At 43.8% G+C, this 21,275-nt stretch overlaps 1 protein-coding gene across 2 annotated transcripts in view; it reads right to left on the bottom strand.

Annotated features, from left to right (window-relative positions):
* Positions 1 to 10,597, bottom strand: part of HBP1 (HMG-box transcription factor 1) — a 31,279-nt gene extending 20,682 nt beyond the window's left edge. The window contains exons 1-2 of one of the 2 annotated variants that reach the window (XM_075558543.1): positions 10,551 to 10,597; positions 2,220 to 2,403 (exon numbers count right to left, since the gene is read on the bottom strand). In XM_075558543.1, coding sequence (XP_075414658.1) covers positions 2,220 to 2,403; positions 10,551 to 10,565 — 199 coding nt within the window. In that variant the 5' untranslated portion in view covers positions 10,566 to 10,597. Of the gene's footprint in view, positions 1 to 2,219; positions 2,404 to 10,463 lie in introns of both variants that reach the window. The other variant, XM_075558544.1, reaches the window with a different exon arrangement.
* Positions 10,598 to 21,275: the final 10,678 nt, after the last annotated feature.

The raw sequence follows: 21,275 nt of genomic DNA, 5'->3' as shown, positions 1-21,275 counted from the left end.
GGCTATAAATGTGGTAAAGGCTTTACTACCTAAAACATGTATTTACCATAAACTGTTGACATTGGAAAATTAGGGTTCAGTATGTGTTTTCTGAGTTCTCCTCTTTTGCCCCATTCCCCACCCCCGAGAGATTTTTATAGTCCACCTGGGAGTCATCCATACACTATCTGGAAACTTTTAGATTTAATGTGCTATAAGGAATAATGCATTGTGTGTGCGTGCTGTTCTTAAATTACACTGAATTATTACTGTATTTACTTGAGGATAAACCAACCCGAATATCAGCCAAGGTACCTAATTTTACCGCAAAACTGCATAAAATGTACTGAAAAAACTTATACATGAGCATATACAGTATATAGGTTACAGCAATAAGGTTAACTTGCCAAAGAATACAAATTATATTATGAATTTTTAAGGTACTATTTATTCAACCCTGATTTACACTAACCTGCTTTTTACTAGGAACTTCTGAAATATAGTAATATCAATTGGTTATTTTCTCTGTTTTTTGAAAAATTGTTCAAGACGGACTCACAGCTTTTCAAGATTTGAAAAAAACCAAAAACCCTAAGAAACATTACCAAATATCACTTATCGACATACTAAAGCTATGAATATTAAGACTGAATTCTTAAAAGGGGGTAAAAAAAACAACAGAAAATAAAGGAGAGGGAGGGATATTTTGCAAGCCTTAAAAACATTCCTCTTATGAAACACATGTCTACAAATTATAGGTCCACTGGGTCGCTTCAGTAAACATAGAAAACTCTTCTAGTCGTGCGAGTTTTTCCTACCACGTTCCCTTTCACGTACACTTTACTTCTGGATCCAGGCAAGTCAACCAGAGCATCCTACTAAAACAGAAATGCCTTTAAGTCTCTAATTCAGAATCTATATTTATAAAACTGGACTAGAAGGTACCCTCTTTCATGAACAGTTCTGAAACACCGTTTTAAAAAACCAACCAACCAAAAAAATCCAGTTGGCAGTTAATAGACAAAGCCACTGCCACCAGGCAAGTCTAGCTCACAGGGACCACACAGCAGGGAACTGCTCTGTAGTTTCCAAAGATGCAAATCTTTTCAGAAGCCAACCAGCTCATCTTTCTCCCATGGAGCAGCTGGTGAACTCAAACCCCTGACCTTCTGAAGGGTTAGCTAAACTCACATGCAAACACAGGGGTTTATCGCTCTTCCATTCCCTTTCCTTGGACCATCGCATTGTTACGTATTGTAAAAGGTTTTCTGTCCCTCAAGTTCATGGAATTATTTTCTTCTTTAAAAAAAAAATTTTTTTTTTCCTTTTTAATTGATTACTTCTTATCTGAAACCACTGAGAGGCAGGAAAAGTATGGGCTTTAAGTTCCCGATTCCCTCCTCTTGGAACTTAAAATGTGAAGATTAAGAATGAACTGCCGGCTTCAAATATACTCCTTGTTCAAGAGGAGACCCTTGGCAGCACTTGGACAGGTGTATCTCAGGGTTTTTAGGATCCCCAAATCTCAAACATGACTCTTTAATATGATCTCCATTTCATCATTTAGAAAATGAGGATAATTGCATATACTCCTCAGTGTTTCTATAAATACTAGGAAAACGACAAATTATGTGGGACAAAAGAAAAGCTGCAAAGCTGGGCAAGTAGCCAGGGTTATTCATCAGCTAAGTGGTTAACTCCTGACCACTGGCCTCAAAGCAGTGTGATTCAAAAATCATACCTGGGCAAGTCGACCACAGCCATATGCCACCTACTGTTGGAACTGCTCAAAACAGTATGTCACATAGATCTGCAGTGGCTCAGTAACAGTGATAACCACAAATGCCACCCTCAAATGACATGAGGCCACTGTCATTTCCCCATCACGCCAGCCAAAAAGCCACAGAGTGGCGAAGCATAATTTATGGAGCTCAATGGATATTTCAAATGAAGCGTCCTTTGAAAAGCCACACAGCACAATTGTTTCCCTAAAGGTATTTTAACAACCCAGACTCTCCCGCACAAAACAAAGCAGCTTAATCATTTAAAAAAATTGTTTTGGCTTAATCATTTTAAAACAAGAATCCACATACATAACCAAAGGCCCAACCTCTTGCTGTTTTCACTAACATTTTAAAAGCCGTAGCACCACCTGGTCCAGGGCAGGTGAAAGAGCTAACCTAAATGAGCATTAATCTGCACCTGAGTAAAATTCCTAAATAACTTGAAAACGTGCTTACCAAGCTCCATGTGCTCATCGCAAGAGTTATATCCAGGTGAGGACGGCAAATTCTCATTACACTGCAGCAGCTCCAACGAGTCGCTCACCCCTGAGGCTCTCTTGTCCATGACCAGCAGGAGTTTCTGCACTGCATTAGGCATTTGGTTTGTCTTCACTTCCCACACCATGTTATGGTGCTCTGACTTCAAAATAAGAGAAGACATGTCAACTCCTGTGATTTTTATGTAAGCCATAAATCACTAAGAGATAGCACACTACTTTATTATTTTATCTGAATCTCTTTACACCAGGCCAACTCCTTGATATTGACCTACAATTGTGCTGTCAGCATTAAATTACATGTATATTTCAAAGGATTATTTGAATTTTTAAGTATTTTCTTCTACAGAATCATAGTACACCTCATTTAATAGTGCTTCGCTTCATTGCCCTATTCTGATATTGTGGTTTATTTTATTTTTACCAATTGAATGTCTGGGGAAACCCTGCATTCATCAGCAAGTCCACTGACACCGTTTCCCTAGCAGCAAGTGCTTGCTTTGTACCGTGCACAGCCGGTCAAGCCCACCATACTCGGGTCCTCAGCATGCTACTGCTCAATTTCACAGTCGTGTAGGAAAGAGTACATTTTCAAGAGAGTATAGTGTAAATCCAACTTTATTTTTTAATTAAAAGATCATTTTGTTGGGGCTCTTACAACTCCTATTAACAATCAATTGTATCAAACATATTTGTACATATTGCCATCATCCTTTTCTAGACATCTACTTTCTTTTAAAATCATTTTATTGGGGGCTCACACAAGCTATTATCACAATCCATACATACATACATTGTGTCAAGCACATTGTTGCCATCCTCATTTTAAATCATTTTCTATTTGAGCCCTTGTTATCTGCTCATTTTTTTCCCTCCCTCCCTCAGGAACCCTTGATAATTTATAAACTGTTAACTATTTTTTCATGTCTTACACTGACTGATGTCTCCTTTCACCCACTTTTCTGTTGTCCATTCCCCAGGGAAGGGGTTCTATGTACATCATTGTGATAGGTTCCCCTTTTCTCCCTGCCACCTTCCCCTTCCCCTCATGGTATCACTACTCTCATTATTGGTCCTGAGGGGTTTATCTGTCCTGGATTCTCTGTGTTTCAAGCTCTGATCTCTACCAGTGTACATCCTCTGGTCTAGCGGGATTTGTAAGGTAGAAATGGGATCATGATAGTGGGGGGGGGGGGAGGAAGAATTAAAGAACTAGAGGAAAAGTTTTATGTTTCATTAGTGCTACACTGCACCCTGACTGGCTCATCTCCTCTTTGTGACCCTTCTGTAAGGGGAAGTCCAATTGTCTACAGATGGGTTTTGGGTCTCCACTCGGCACTCCCCCTCATTCACATTGATATTTTTGTTCTGGGTTTTAAATCGAACTCTTGTATGCACTGGGGAACCAACAACTCTTTGTGACAGGCTTTCTTGTGCCAGGCGCTTTACTGTGGTGGGCCGGAACCAAATCTGCCCTTTCTCTGAGGTCTGTCTGCACATGTATTTCTTCTTTAATGTGGTAGCTCTTTGAATCACAATTCATTGTGACCAATAAACCATTTCTTTCATAACTACAGTGCACAGGTGGCTCTATTAATTGCAATGTCTGGTCTCAATGATACCCAAATTTATCACACTCAAGAAATGTACACTTTAATAGAAAAATAAAATGACAGTTCTACAGAGCGGGGCTTAACTATCAACGTGTAAAGAGGAAGAGAAACTCCCCTGAGCAAACCCAGAGCTCGCAAAGCTCTCCGGAGATTAGGACAGTGTGAACTAGTTATCACTACGAGGGAGGACACCCTTGCCGTCAGGTGGTCATGGACACTAAGCAGGAAAAGTTGAATTGTGAATGCTAGTTTAGGAAAACGGTTTTGTCTTTAGTAGACAAAAAGGACTGAAGTCAAGCCACCTAAATTCATATCCCACACTTGGCACTTACTAGTTATGTGCACTGGGCAATTAACTTTAAAAGCGTTATGCCTTATTTATAAAATAAGAAAAGCACCTAACCCCCAGTTTGCTGTGAAAATTTAATGAGATAATAGAAGTGAAACAGGTGCTCAGGAACACTGGCACTACACAAAATGATGCAGAAATAAGACATGTGTTATGTAGGGACATCTCTAATAACTATGTAAGGGAGTGGGCACTTAAAAAAACACTATTCACATTCCCAATGTCCATCCCCTCAGTCACCTGCCCCCCAGGTTCCTTTGCAAGAGTTCTCATCAAAGTACAGACAAGTGGTAGAGGCCATGTAGATTCCTTTTTTAGTAAACTCATAAAACAAGTCAGGGACTAGACATTCTAAGCAAGTTCCTTAAACAGACAACACTAACACTTTAGATACCAGATTTTAAATTTTCCCCATATTTTAAGAATTAAAATACCAAAAAAACCCAGAGGAGCCGATGTTCAGGGCTCAAGTGGAAGGCAAATGTTTTGAGAATGATAATGGCAACAAATGTACAACTGTGCTTGACACAATGGATGGATGTATGGATGGTGATAAGAATTCTACGAGCCCCCAAAATGATTTAAATATATATATATATATATACACACACACACACACACACACACACCTTAAAAAAACCAACCATTACCATTGAGTCCATTCTGATTCTAAGTGATTCTATTGAACAGAGAACTGTCCCACAGGGCATAATTTAGCCCTCCCTAACTATTCTAAATGCTATACTATGCTGCAGATGGGATCTGCAGAGGTCAACCCAAATTGCAATTTCAATGTTGAAAACCTTCATTAATGTTTTGCCTCTAACAGGAAATGTCAAGGTTGAACTGCAGATGCCCACACCTGCAGAGCGAGCTGGGAAGCAGAGTTGTAGGTGTCTTGTCCTCCCACTCTATGCAGGGCTCTCTGGGTTTCAGTCTCCTTAGCTATACTTCCCTATTAACAGCCTAGGCAATGACCACCATTCACAATTTACCGCAAACTGGCAGGCTCTTCAGTCCTAGAGCTATCTGCCACCAGAACATTAAGGGAAGATAAAAACAAACATAACTTTCAAAACAGAACTACCTTCCAATAACCATACTATTTGCTCATTTGAGCTCTATGTGTTCTCAAAGCTATCAAAACATGGGTCTTGAGATGATTGAGGCTGTGGTACTTTCAACCCACTGTGTATACAAGAAAGCCTAGACAGAAAGCAACAGATCACAGCTTTGCCCTCATGGCATCTCACAAGGTTCTGACACCCACCAGCATAGAGGCCGCAGAGTATAGGGGGCCCCTTGCGTGGCTTTTCTATAGCCTTTACAGGGTAACACAGCCCCATCTCTCCCCAGGAAGGGGCTTGTGGGTCAGACTGCTGACCTTGTGACTGGCAGCCCACCCTGTAGCACGGCAAGGGCCCTCACAGGGCTGCAGTGAGAATTCAGTAATATGAAACTTCATATCTTACAGGTGAATGCAGTTTCTAGTCTCACATATTTTCCTTTCCAAATTACAGTGGAGGAAGCAAGCTAGGTCTCTGATGTAGTGAAGCAATGTTGGAAGGATTCTTATTCAGAAATACTACCCCTACCCCCTTCATTTACACCAAGTAGATATTCTCAAAAGAGCAGAAATTCTCCTTCAATAATTCACAATCTCTAGTGAATGGGGAGTTCTATTATTCTGCAAACTTTGAGAAACAAAATCTTGGAAAATGATCTTTAAATAAATACAACCACATACCAAAAAAAATCTCAGGTAGAGGGTGGAGAGGAAGACAGGACTAAATAGCTAAGTCTCAGTGAATGAGAAAGAAAATTAGGGTTTTACAAAAGGCCCATAGGAACCTACTATGTGCAGAGCATTACCACATACTTCATCTAATTAGTTACACCTCAACACAGTTGTGCAATTAATTTGCATACGAAAGGAAAATGGGGCGACAGGGCATATTTTCTTTTTAAGAGGAAAACTTGGGAAAGACAAAAACACACAGACCAATATAGATTGGACTCCTTTTATCAAGTGCCCCTTATTCCCTGTGGACCCTGGTGGTGTGTGGTTTACCCACTGGCAGCTAACTGTTAAGGTTAAGAGAGCTAAACTGCTACCACAAAAAGGTAGTCTCAGATACCCCCCACACACACACACACACAGAGTCCCACCCTCTCCTATAGAGCTGGAATTGACTGGATGACAAGAGTTCTTGTTTGGTTCTTCCCTGAGGATCCCTGGTGGCACTGTGGGTTAAGTACTGGGCTGCTAATCTCCAATTTGGTGGTTCAAACTCATTCATCACGCTGTGAAATGCTGCTGCTGGCGGTTCCTGTAAAGATTTAGTCTCAGAAAGCCTCCCCACTGTCACTCAGAGTCAACTCAATGGCAACTAAATCCTTACCTGTTCACCCATTTCCATGGTAATAAGCTCTCTCTTTTTAATCATTTTATTGGAGGCTTCCCTGGTCAGCTCGTATCACCGTTCATAGATCCATTGTGTCAAGCACATTTGTACATAGGTTGCCATCATTTTCAAAACATTTCTACTTGAGCCCTGGGAATCAGCTCATTATTTTTCCCTCCCTCCCTTCCTCATTTTCTCTCCCTCCTTCATGAACCCTTTATAATAATTTATAAATAATTATCTTCTCATGTCTTACAATAACCGGTCTCCCTTCACCCACTTTTCTGTTGTCCATCTCCCTGGGAGGGGGTTATATGTAGATCCTTGCCCTCTCCTAACTTTGAAGAACTTCTATACCATGTCTGGACTACACACTCAAAATTGTTTAGAGGCATGAAGAGAAGGCAATTTCCAATGAACATATTTCTTACATGCTGTATTCAAAATAGAAAACACAATTACAAGCTAAAACTAGGCTCTTTAACAAACTATACCAAATATAACCGTCTATTAACAAAGCAGCTAGGTTGCCTTAATGACTTTTTAGAAGAATATTTGCAGTAGAAACTACTTCAAGCACAGTATTTCAGAGAAATGTCTCTACATCTCTAATTTTCCTGTGCCAAAGGGAAAAAACATCCCCCCCCCAAAGTGGGTAGAATATACTACTTTTTGGTAAAATATACCACTAATGACACATCATTTAGCACTTGCACAACCGAGAACAATTTCACCTCTGTGCCACTTTTCCTATTTGTAAAGGACATAGTAGCTACCTACCTTTCATTATTATAGATTGAAAGAAAATAAGCAAATCTCACGCCCCTGCTTAGCTCCAAAGCACTCTTCTATTTCATCATCTGATGCCCAATCACATTTCAGGTAGCCAACTGCCTTCAAGTCTATCTATTCAGGCTCATAGCAAAGGCTATCTATATAGGGCATAGAATTGCCCCGGGTGTTTCTAAAGCTGTAAATCTTTACAGAAGCAGACTGCTCCATCTTTCTCCCACAGAGCAGCTGGTGGGGCTGACCAGCTGACTTTTCTCCACAGCAGTGGAGTACTTCACTACAGCACCATCAGGACGCCTCCTTACATAGATAAGTTCGCCTAAGCGAGACACCAATGTGATTTGATACAAATGTCGACATTGATGAAGATAACAGAAAACTCATAACACAAGAACATTTACAAAAGTTTTACTAAAATACTGACCTCAAATCATATTTAAGATGAATTGTATGTAAAATCTTGAAATGTTCTGAAATCATTTAAGAATTCATATATGAAAATAAAAACCTTGCTAGCTTTTCTAAACTTGACTGTAATCTTAAACATTTTTACATTACTTTTAATGATCTGTGAATCAGTAAGAACTTTGTTAAAGCTACTGTCAATAACTTTTATAAATAACTCAAAATATTTTTCTAATAGCACAAAGCACCCAAGTGTGTGCTGACCAAAGCATGAAGCAATATGAATATTAATGATGTGCTAGGACGTATAAGCTAAAGACTCCATTGTGTTATTTCTTCTGAATTTTGTGATTCATCGAGTATTTGTCAGTCTCTAAAATTTGTAATTGGTTGCGATTTGTCCTTCTGAGTAAATAAGACACTTTCATACTTAAACTATAATACACTAATGTACCAGGCACTGTCTCATAAACAATAAAGTAGCTTCTTGTAATTCATGACAAAAGTAGTTGGGGTATTTTCATTTTAAACAGACACATGGTGCTTCAAATTCACTCTGAAGTCGCCTCCATGGGCCGGGGCTTTGCTGAGCACGTGGAGAGCGCAGCGGGCTGGCTCCCTGCTGGGGCAATGGTTCCAGGTTGGGCTGCTAAGAACAAAGTCAGCAGTTCAAAAGCAAGAGCTGCTCTGCAGGAGAAAACCAGGCTTGCTACTCCCATAAAGAGTGAGCCGCACAAACCCACAGGGACAACTCGACCCTGTCCTACAGGTTCGCCAGGAGTCAGAAGGGACTGGATGGCAGTGCGTTTGTTTTTGAACTCTGGCTAGCACGCCAGGGGAGCCCCAGGAAGCTAAAATGTAGCCATGGACGAGTCAACTGCCAAGAGAGCAGCAGCTCGGGTCAAGCGTGAGATGTCCGCGCTTAGGAGCACGAAAAGATAGGGGAGACCACAACATGGCTTGTGGGGGCATCCTTAGAAAAATAACCCTAACTAGGGTACGTGAGTAGGAGTTTAAGTGAACAAAGAGGGGGGTGGGGAGGTGTCTTCGGGCAAGCAAGAAAAGGTAATTCAGTTTATGACACCACGACGGAAAACCAAAAAGTGATATTAACTCTCATTCTATAATTTGTCAATTGAGAAGAAAACCTAGTGTCAACTCGCGGTAACGTGCCTAAATGGCTTCATACAAAGCAATGGCCCAGCTTAAATGTGTGAGCGTTCTTTTGAACATAACGCAAAGTTCCTTAAAATTTTGTCAAACATTGCTCACTTAGCAAAAAACTGAATAGTTAATAGAGGAAACTGAACGGCTGACCGTAACACTCCAGTTTGCAAGCAAAACCGACAGCAACAACGAAAAAGGAAAAAGAGCAAGCTTAGACCAAACGTACAAGGAAGCTACTTCCGATGTAGATGGTTATCTACAAGAGGACATTAAGTATTTAAAATGCTAATTTTTTCTTCATCCTCTAAAGTAAGTGAAATTTCCAAAGCACTGGTAGGAGTGCTCCGTTACACTCGGCAGAGGGAAATGCATGCGAAGTGCTCCACCTCTTCCCAGTACAATTACCTATGACACGGATGCCAGCTCCCCAACTGGCGCCCGCGTCATTCTAAACCGGGGGGGCGGAATGCGAGCGCCAAAAGCGATTCTCGCAGGAAACTCCCGACGCACGGGCGCTAGACTGGGGCTCGCGGCGAAGCCCCAAGGCTGCGCGCAGCCTTCAGCGGGCAGAAGCAGCAGCGCCCGGGTCGCGACGACGGCCGACTTCTCCGGGATTCTTTTTTGTTTTGTTTTCGTCGGCCTGGGGCAGCAGCCTCCGTCGGAAGGCGGCGACGGAGACCGCCTGCCAAGCCTCGGCTCTCGGTCCCACAGAGAGCGCCGCCCGGTCCACGCCAAGTCCACCCCCCACCTCTTTCGCCATTCACCGCGCTCCCTCCCCTCCCCCCATCATGTGACCGCAGCCTGGACTCCGGGCTTGTTTTTCCCTTCGGCTCAGCCCCAGCGCGCAGGCGCCCCGGAGCCCATTCATTCGAACTGCGTAACAATGAGCCCCGGGGCCCAGCGGCTCCGCGAGCTCCCCAGCTCGACCCGAGCCCCCTTCGGCCCGCGGGGAGACGGCGCCTCACGGGGGTCGCCCATCCCCGGCCGGCCCCCCACTCCGGGCCAGCCTCCGGCCCTCCGCCCACACGCGAGGAGTTCTAGGCAAACTTTCCGGGGCGGCCCGGGCGCGGCGCAGGCCCCTTCCCCCGCCCCAGCGGGGCTTCGCTCCGCACCCAGCCCGACCACCCACCCGGCCCAAGCGCAGCTCCGGCCCAAACTCCTCCCAGTCCCCGCCCCCGAGACCCCCCAGCGCCGCCGCGGCGGCGAAGCCCAGGGGAGCTCGCGGATGGCGGCCGGCAGCTGTCGGGCGGTTAGGTGGCCCCCAGTCGGAAGGCAGCCCCTCGGGGAGGCGCGGGAGCGCAGGCCAGAGCTCGCGCGGCCGACCGAACCCCTCGGGCTCCGGCCCCTCCCTTCCCATCCCAACCCCCACCCCCACCCCTGCCCGAGCCGAAAGACAACAAACCCGCCGCTGAGGCCGGCACCCTCAGCGCGGGCAGCCCGGACCGCGACACCACCCCCAGAGACTCGCGTACCCCTTATCTGACCGACGCCGGCTTCCCGGGCGCGCGTCTCTGCTCCCGCCGCCGCTCTTACTTCTCAACCGAAACTTTGCTACTTACCAAACCCGTCGCCATTACCAAGTCTTTCAAGCTGCGTCTTCCCCCTCCCCTCCACCCCCCGGGGGTTGAGCCTCCGCCCAGCAGCTTCGCTTTCTCATTGATCTAGAGAACTGCCATTCAACCAGAACCCCTTGCCATTGGCTGGTCCTGTGGCCCGTCTCGGGAGGCGGGCTTGTGTTGACTTTTGCGTTGTGTTTAGTGGAGAAAGTGGCGTGTCAATCACACGGGGGAGCGCTGCCGATTGGATTCCTGCCTAGACTCTGGGGCCTCAAGCCAAATCTGGCCCCCGAAATGGATGATGGGTTCGTAGTCCCGTCTCTGGTCTTTTGCGTGGCAAGCCGCCTGCAGGAGGCGGCGGCTGGACTACAGCTCCCAGAGGGGCACGCGCAGGGGAGCCTTGATAGTAAACAAGAGTCATAGGGACACGTGTATCAGCTCGTTTGTTTTGGTGTCTGGGACAAAAAGGAGGGGGCGGAGGAGGGGAGTCTTTTAAAGCCTGGGCTTCGGCTCTTCCTTTGGGCCTTTCGTGGCACCCGGAGCGGCCCTAAGCCTTTCGCGGCACCCTTTCCGGGCCGTAAACAGCTACGTCGCTTGCTGCTCCAGGTTTGGCTGGAAGCCAAAGCATTGTTTTCGTGGAGGGGAAGGAGATGACTGCATGGGCGGAAGCTGTGCGGCCTCCGGGGGGCCGGTCACCCACAAATCACGGTCCCAGCCTGACGCAGCCAACCCAGAGCTGCCGAGCGCCGGCGGGGAGCCCCAGGGCGCTGCTACCCGCCTCGCCCTGTCTCACTACCCCCAGGGCAGTAACGCGAGGACTGTGTGTCGGCTCGGTTCCGGTCACCCCCAATTTCGTCGCGCCCCCCACTGTGTGCCGGGCCTGGCGAGTTTGCAGGGCGAGCCGCTGTGAGGCGGGCGATTGTTAGTGGTTTTGAAATGGAGGCCAGTCTCAGCGCTGCGCCTCCCGTCGCACCAGTTGACTGGCTGCAGATTCCCGTGTAACTCAAGCAATGTAATTGGCGAGTCGTTTTCTGTGCGCGCCTCTGGTGAGTGTTGATTAGCCACCTCTCCCGCGCCAGAAGAAAATTGCCTGTCCACTTGGTTTCCACTAGGAGGGCCTCCCTAAACTATTCCAGGCTCGGACCCACCGGGAAAGGAATGGTGCCGACTCTGGGCTTTTCTAAACAGGGTTGTCCCTCACGTCGGGTGGGTGCACCCCGTCCATAATTGATGTTTTTCCCACTCACGTTACAAAGGCATTGTTACACTCTTTCTCCTTTGAACTTTAAGCGTTTCATTTAATTTGTGTTTTAGGTTTTATATCTGTACATCACTAAATACCTCGATGTGGAACTAACATTAGTAAGAAATCTGTGACGTTAAGCTCTGTCCCCCCCCCCATATTTAAGTTAGGGCCCTTCCGGTTCTTATAACAATCCATACATTAACTGTATCAAACATATTTGTACATATGTTGCCATCCTCCTTTTCAAAATATTTTCCTTCTACTTGAGCCCTTGGTAACAGCTCCTCTTTTCCCCCGAAGTTAAGCTTCTGCAAATCATCTGGAATTACAACAGGTGTTTCTCAACGTGTTACGGGCGAGGGTATGCTCTTTAGACACCTCAGCTCGTGGTTTAACTCATTTCTGTAAATTTGAACTCTAAGCCATGCAACAAGTCAAAAAGCCCAAATTAATCCTTCTATGTTGAGATAAGTTTTTTAATTTCTTTCATGCTTTACATACATTGCCACGTGATCCCAGACTTAATTTTTTTACTCACAATTGATAATCAAACATGTTATTTCCTTCTTAAATAAAAGTTAAGAAAAAGGAGGAGTAAAAACATGCCTATGTTTTTTTCCCTGAAAAAATTGGGCAAAATTTGAATTTATCATCTTTCAGATCAGTAACTAATGTGTTGGGAGGTTGTTTGTTTTGGTATGCTTATTCCTTTTTTAAAAATAGTTGATAAAAATTGTATCCCTAAATTGAAGACTTATACCCCAGTGTGTAATTTCATGAGTTGTAATCTTTATATCTAACCTCCCCTCAGGAAACTAGAAAGATGTCCCTTAGCCTCCTCCTACCCCCAAATGATCTCTCATACCCTGAGTCATCCACCTGAATTGAGATCTATTTTCATCTAAACTTTATTTTAAAAGTTTAAGCTAAACTTTTTTTTTAAAAGATCATTTTATTGGGGGCACTTACAGCTCTTAGAACAATCCACACATCAATTGTATCAAGCATTTTTGTACATATGTTGCCATCATTATTTAAACATTTACCTTCTGTTTGAGCCCTTGGTGTCAGCTCCTCTTTTTTCCTTCCCACTCAATAAATTAAAAATTATTATTTTCATATCTTACACTGACCACTGCCTCCCTCCCCCCATGGCTTCTGTTGTTCGTCCTCCTAGGGTGTGTGGGTGTGGTTATGTGTCAATCATGGCAATTGGTTGCCCCTTCCTCCCCACCTCCCTTTACCCTCCTGGTATCACTACTCCATTTCTGTTCCTGAGGGGTTTATCTGACCTGGATTCCATGTGTCCTGAGCTCTTATCTCTACCTGTGTAAACTAAAATCTTAATGGAGCGTTTTTATTTCCTCATTCACTTAACATTTTTTCATCGATTCGAAAAGAGTTCCTTTTATTTCTTGCTTACTATGCTAGTTGATGAGGTTACAAACAGATTTGTTGGTAACTGTGCTAGTAGGTGAGGATATACCATGGAAAATATTTCCCCATACTGGATCTCTGATCTCCTTTTTACCCAAGTCTTTGAATGTAAGTAAAATTCAGATACTTAAGCAACAAGGAATTAAAATACCTGGATTATTATGTGCATAATTAGTTCTTTTGTGCACCTTCCTCAGGAAACTAAATGACTATACAGTGCCCTTTACAGTATGTTAAAAACCCCTGAAAGCCAACGTGTCAAAGGTGGTGCCTGTCTGCGAAGTTTAAAAGATTCAGGAAAAAAACAAGACAATTCCATCGAATTCTGCCTCATGGGTTTTGTTGTATTTCAAACAAGAGCACCATGATTGGCCAACTTGTAAGCCAGAACAAAGCTCAAAGGACAAAACAAAGGTCCTAGGAAATTTTTATGTATGTAAAGTCTACTCTTCAACTAAGACAAATATAATTACGTAAGTTTTATCTGTCCTCCAGATGTTGCTAGGCTAAAATGGACATAAACCCAGTTTCTTTAAATACACCTACTCTTTCAGTACAGACACAATTACACACACACACACCTCTGTGCCAAAATTTATCGATACACTCATCTTAAAAAATAATTTTCAATAGTTTGTAAAATTACTTGCCAACAACAAACACCAGTGTCTAATTTGTTACAGACAGCCAACACCGAAGTGCTCCTTACCGGGGAAGGGCTACGGGGCACTTGCACAGCTAGTGTCCTAATGAGCACTGCGCTGCCTGAGTGTGGAGACCATCGATCAATCCATCGCGTTTCAAGTGGTCAAAGGTGGCTGGGGTTGTTAGGCGCCATCCAGTGGGCTCTGGTCCTTGGTGACCCTCTGCACAACCGAAGGAAACTGCCCGCTTCGGTGCCATCCTCCTCACTGTTTCTGGGCCCGGGGCCGTGGATGCAGCCGCTGTGCCAATCCATCTTGAGGACCTTCCTCCTATGCCAAGCATGATGTCCTTCTCCAGGACCCATCTTGCCAGACAATGTGTCAAGTATGCGAGATGAAGTCTTTTTTAATGACAGATGTGCCACCATGTCTCATCATTTGACATTCCCGGCATAAACGACATTGCAGTTGTCTGATTCACAACGGCCAACACCAGTCCGGTTCAGTTCACAAGCGCCTAGGGTAAAATGTGGATCTTAAAGCTTTCCTTTTTTTTTTTTTTTGAGAACTTCAATTATCCTTGATTCATACTCAATACATCCCGTACTGTGATGATGATAAATGTCTGCAGCCTTTTCACCTAGGGGCTCGTCTCCAGCACTGGATCCCACAGGGTTCCAGTGACCAGGAATGAACCATTTGTGTTAATGGCTTAGATAACAAATGATCTATTCTAGGAAATAGTAGATTCTCCACATCCTTCTTTCCAGTCTGGTCTGGAAGCTTTATGGGTGACCCTGCTGGTATCTGAAATACTGGTAACACAGCTTCCAGTATCACAGCAACCTGCAAGCCACCAAAATACCACCAACTGACAGTGGTAGGCAGACTCCCTGGAACACACCACTTCTTTACCACAAATGCCCACGTCTTTTGACTCATTACTACGTGGTGTCCTCGGCCCTTCTCTCTGTGCATTCGCTCTTAGTTGGTAGTCAGAAGCACCTCATTTTAGAAGTCAAGTCATCCTGGGAAGAGAATTTAACATGACAGGAATGATGTGTAGCTTCTATCACAACATGCTACACTTAATATCTTGCCAACATTTGCTTCCCTCGTTAATCTTTTTTGTGATTCATCATGAGCACTCAGTAAGCAGCTCTGCCCACTGAACCAGGGAATGCAAAGTTAGAGGGAAATAGGCAGAATGATTCACCTCAAGGGCAACTCCATCACCATGTCACATCACTCACCGTTTTGAATCCTGAGTCGGAGTAGGGAGGAAGCCAGGTGCGTCAAGTGCCACTCTCTGCCTTTGTTTGGGTTACGTGAGGGCAGGCCGCCTCCTCCATTCTCCCACTGTCTCCCGCAATGCCCATCCCACACCTACAGGAACGCTCCTGTCTCCTGGGTGCACTTGAGCTCCAAGTTGCACAGCATTCTCACAATATTGTAGTAATCAAAAATACATTTAATGTTTTAAGGTGAGCTTTAGAGGGGACTTTATGACAAAAAGATTTGCCAAAGTTGTCTTTATAGCAGGCACCTCTCTGGAAAATAATAAAAATATTACTAGGCTGATAAAAATGTCTTATGTGCATAATTTAAGAACTTGGTCATTATGTAAAAGTAAATACATTTGTAAGTGCCAGCCTTTGGCCTAAAAAAACCATGTAAGTGCCAGGCGTATAGTTTATGCTCTTGTTCCCTCTGCAGGGTCTAGCTAGGTTTCCTACTAGGACAGATGTGGAAAATTACAAGTAGAGGCTATTCAAGATTTGTGATTGACCACAAACTCACTCACTCAAGGTTTCTGCAATTTGTCAACGTTTTCATGTATTAAAAAAAAATTAAGGTATCATTGTCAGATTCCACTTTTTTCCCCAAAGATCATTTTATTGGGGGCTCTTACAGCTCATAACAATCCATACATCAGTGTTATCAAGCATATCTGCACATATGTTACCATCATTGTTTTCTAAACATTTCCTTTATATTTGAGCCCTTGGTATTAGTTCGCCCCTTCTCCCTCTCGATAAATTATTTTCATATCTTACATTAACTGCGGTTTGTTATTTGTCCCATGGGTGGGGTGTGTGTGTGGTTATGCATCGATCATTGCAAATGGTTCCCCCCTTCCTCCTCCTCTCCACTCCTTGCCTCTACCTTCCTGGTATTACTACTTCCACTTGTGTTCCTGAGGGGTTTGTCTGACCTGGATTCTGTGCATCGTGAGCTCTTATCTGTACCAGTCAGTGTACAGGCTTCCGTCTAGCCCAAAGTCATGATAGTGGGGAGTGAGGAAGCCTCAAGGAACCAGGGGAATATTGTTTCATGGGTGCTATACTGCACCATGGTTGCCTAATCCCTGCCTTGTGACTCTTTCCATTGTCTAAAGATGGGTTTTGGGTCTCTGCTCTGACCCCCCCTTGTTCTCAACTATGTTATTTTTTTGTTTTTGATCTTCTGGTGCCTGTTACCTGATCCTGTTGACACATCTTGGCTACACAGGCTGTTTTGCTTCTTCCATGTGGGTTTCTTCTCTGCGAGATGGATGCCTGTTTAACATTAATCCTTTAAAGACCCGAGATGCCATATCTTTTGATAGCTGGACACCGTCAGCTTTCTTCACCATATTTGCTTATGTACCCATTTTGTCTTCAATGAGTATGCTGGGAGGGCTAGCTTGTTAGAACAAAGTGTTCTTGCATTGAGGCCCCAAATCCTTCAACTACCTCAGTGTTTGCCATATAAATATATGTACATAGGCCCAAATCTCTATTTTTATGAATTAATATATTTACATATGTAAACACCTATGTTTATATCTCTATCCATAGCTTTGCTTCTTAGATTATTTTTGTTTTGAATTGTTTTATTAGGGGCTCATACAACACTTATCACAAAGCACATTTGTATTCATTGCCATCATTCTCAAAACATCCGCTTTTTTTGCCTTCCCTCCCCTCCCCGCCCCCCATGAACCCTTGATAATTTACAAATTGTCATATCTTGCACTGTCTGATGTCTCCCTTCACCCACGCTTCCTAGATCTTTCCTGTTTTCCTTTGACCTTCCTCCTGTCCCACAATCATGCTCACCCTACTTCTGCCTGTTAGTGCTTCCTCTCAGCTAGATTTCTGTTGCTCCAACAATCCAGGATCTCTATGTCCTCCTCGTTGTTGATTTTAATTCCCTAGTTGTTCCCATCTATGGTGATGCTCACTGCTCCCTTCTCCCGCCTCCTCCTCCCCCAAGTTCCTCCAGGACCGTTGGTCCTGTTGCTTTCTCCTTGGGCTTGCTACCCATGTCTATCTTATATAGGTAGGCAATCCAACAATAACAGAGACAAACATAAAGAAAACAAAAGATTGACTAAAAAGAGAAAAAAAAAACTAGCAAAAATCTCTGAAAAAGCACTTAATTCCAGGTCTGCCTGCTGACCTTTATGACTTTCTCCTCACCAGTCCTGGGGGGTTCCAGGAATTGCCCCTCCCAGCCTGAAGTCTATTTTGGGGGCTCCTCAGGGGCTTTGTGTCTTAGCTTTGTTCCTGTTGCTCATTTGTTATGGTCCCTCCTTGGCTGGCTCTACTGTGGGAGTTTGCCGTGTGGTCCCAATTCTGTCTTCTGTTGCAGCAGGCATGCTCCAGCAAGGGGGCATTACGCGGAGTCCACTTCTAACTCGGCTTCAACGTTCTGTGTCTTGCATTGAGAGTACAATAGGGCACGTACATATCATAACCAGTCACGATGGGTGCTAATAAACCATCTCATATATACATTGTGCAGTGATGTTATTCTGTGTTAGAGCAAACAGCAAGAGTTGGGCAGAGTCAAATCAAAATATGGGAAGATAACCTTCATTTGTAACATTTTCATTAATGTGGCATCCACAGTTGGCAATCTTTCCCACCTTCCCATATACAGATGTGATATGCTTCTTCAGAGTTTTCTAGGCGAATTTCTACTAAAAAGCCTTGAATCAGATCTGTTGGCCAAATAAGAGGGTTTTCCTCTTTGAACAGTTTTAATCTCCACTGGGAATGTTATTTGGTTTTCTTTTATATATAGATTAGGATCTCTAACTTATTTGGAGAAAATAGGAGGCTAAGAATTGTATAAAGAGCACAGAGATCTCAACTCACTTTAAGTTTGGCAGTGAAGTCTGCTTCTCCCTTGTTATGGAACTTGAACTGATGTAAATGTTCACACATATGTTAGGCACATCCAAAGCAAAAATGCAAGCTCACTGCCATCAAGTCAGTGCTGACTATTGAAGAGTCATAGAAAGCCTCCGGGGATTAACTCGGGCCCTGGCAGCTTAGTAGACTTACCTGTTGGCCTATTTACTGCAAGATTAGTAGTTTGAAACCACGAACCATGCTGAAGGAGAAAGATGAGGCTTTCTAATCCCATCAAAAGTTAGTCTCAGAAGCCTACAGGTACCCTGTCCTATAGGCTCACTATGAGTCGGAATTGACTAGATGGCAGAGTTTGGGTTGGAGTTTTACTGCTTATATTTTCATAATGCATTACCCCTATATTGTTGAGGTGTCCTGTGTGTTTGGGTGTGTTTTTTAAGAATGCTTGTGAAGATGCACACCTGTATAGTTTCAATTGCTCAACCACCGGTTTTGTTGCTTTAAAAAGTACCCTGGAACAGGGCCAAGGTCGTCTCAAATCTTACTCCAATTTCTCCCTTTCTGTCAAAAGTATTTTTGTTGTATAGAGTACGGATATTCAACATTAACAAAATGTACTTCCAATTAACTTTTATCTTTAGAAGCCAGTATGCCTTACACTCCTTAGGTGTTAGCATTTTATTTAGGTGTAAAAACAACCACAAAACCATTTTATTTAGGTGTTCAAATCTCTTCTTCAGGTAGCTAACAAAATGGGGGCTTCTCATCCAGACTCCTACAGTATTGATTTCTTCTAAAAACGCTAACGGTAACCAAATCCAAGTTACATTTCTTGAGAAAATTGGCAATATATACATATAATATACATATATATAATCAGTAGCTTTTTAAAGGAAAAGGACTAAGTACTTAAAACATTTTAATAAAATCTACATGTCCTGGCTTCCTACCCCAAAGTTTATAGTAGTAACTCAAATGCATTCACTCATCTTGTGTCACAGGGAATGTAGAAGTTCATGTTAAAATTTATGCAGAGTCCTAGTTCATATTGAAACACAGGAAAACAACACTGCTTAATCTTTATAATAAGCAACAGCACTTCCATGTTAAAAGAATATTCTGAGAATTCCTAAGCCTTTCCTTAGCCGCACGCAATGCATCAGGAAATCCATCCTTGACACAACAGTTTCCAAACAGTACAGACTCTTGGTTGGTTGTTGTTCGGTGCCATCGGGTCGGTTCTGACCCATAGCGACCCTGTGCGTGACAGGAGACACTGCCAGGTCCTGTAGCACTCTCCCAGTTGTCCCAATGCCTGAGCCGACTGATGCAGCCACTGTTTTAATCCATCTTCTTGAGGGCCTGCCTTTTTGCTGCCCCTCTACTACCTGACCAGACATGATGTCCTCCTCCAGGGACTGGTCTCTCAAGAAAGACATGTCCAACGTATGTGAGATGAAGTTTCCCCCTTCTTACCTCTAAGGGCACGCTGGCCATCCTTCTTCCGAGACAGATCAGTGTCCATTTGGCAGTCATTGGTATTTTCAATATTCTCTAACACCACAATGCGAATGCATCTATTCTTCTGTCTTCCTTATTCAAGCCCCCACTTTCACAGGCATAGGAGGCAAGGGAACATGCCATGGCTTGGGTCAGGTACACCTCAGTCCTCAAAGTAACATCCTTGCGTTTCAATACTCTAGAGGTCTTATGCAGCAGCTTTATCTCATCGAATGTGTCTTTTGATCTTTTGAGTACTGTTTCTGTGAGCGTTGATTGTGGACTCAAGCATGACAAAATCCTTGACAACAACCTTGTCTCCATTGACCATGATAGTGCTGTGACTGGTCAAGTTGTGAGGATTTGGGTCGTCTTGACATTAAGTTTTAATGCTGAAGGCTTCATCAGTAAGTGCTTCATGACCTCTTTGCTTTCAGCAAGATTGTGTCATTAGCATATCATCGGTTATTAATTAGCCTTCCCCCAATCCTGATGCCACATTCTTCATATAATCCAGATTCTCAGATGATTTGCTCAGCATACAGATTGAGAGGATACAACCTTGTGACTCGCTTTTGCTGGTTTTCAACCATGCAGTATTCCCTTGTTCTGTTCATACAACTGCCGCCCGATCCATGTCCAAGTTCTGCATGAGCACACTTAAGTGCTCTGGAATTCCCATTCTCCTCAAGGTTATCCATCGTTTGTTATGGTCCACACAGTCAAATACCTTAGCAAAGTCAATAAGAAAATAACATCTTTCTGGTATTCTCTGATTCCAGCCAAGTTCCATCTGTGGTAGTCACATAATCTGGTGTCAGTTTGGGACTTTAGAGGATTAAGAGCGAAGGGATGGATTCTGTCAATCGGGTCATAGCCAATGAGGCCTGGCCTTCTCCTGAGAATTCTGGAATTTCCTCCTTAGAGGCGGGAGACAGACTCCTTGCTCACTCCTTTGGAGACTGTCTACTGACAATGCTCACTCCCTGAGAGATGCTCTACTGACAAAACACATGGCACTACCCTGATAGACCCTGTGCCCTGGGAACTGGAGGAACCACATGGAGACCCCTGCCAGCGCCGAGATGCTTCTACCGCCACTGGCTGGATCCATAAGACTTACTACTCACTGGCTTGTGATCATCTTGCATTCAGCATCATTGCATTTGTTTTGTGAGTCTGAAGAGGACTTCAAAGATTAGTATGGGACATACAGGCTAATACTCAGATTTATGAACTTGATGTGGACTGGGCTGGGATGTTTTCTCAATATTCAATTGCTCTTGTATATAAACCTTTTTCTTATACACATGAGTGTCTATGGATTTGTTTCTCTAATCTACCTAAATGAACACACCATCTGAGCTCAGCAATGATATCCCTTGTTCCAAACCTCCTCCTGAATCTGGCTTGAGCCTCTTAGTTGTTAAAGGATGCCAAATCTGTGAGGTGTTTTGATCAGATAATTTTCCACACAAATTCCCAACTTAGATTATCCACTTCTTCTAAATGGCCAGTGTAATTGGCGGGGTGCCACAATAATTTAACTCATGTATGATTAAGAGTTAAAATAGAACAAACTTACCATACCAAACCATTCTTCCTCACACTGGGCCAGGGACGATCACTTGTGTGGAGGCCACGTCTCTCTGTGCTTTCCCATTGTGCAATGCATTACTGAGTTATAGTAACACAATAAGCATGGGGTGGGGGAGCATATTAAAAACCAATTCGCACGGTTTATTATAAAAGTGTGCTT

The sequence above is a fragment of the Tenrec ecaudatus genome, chromosome 9 (genome assembly GCF_050624435.1).
Source record: "Tenrec ecaudatus isolate mTenEca1 chromosome 9, mTenEca1.hap1, whole genome shotgun sequence".
NCBI classification, from domain to species: Eukaryota; Metazoa; Chordata; class Mammalia; order Afrosoricida; family Tenrecidae; genus Tenrec; species Tenrec ecaudatus.
This window is presented reverse-complemented; position numbering and strand designations above follow the sequence as displayed.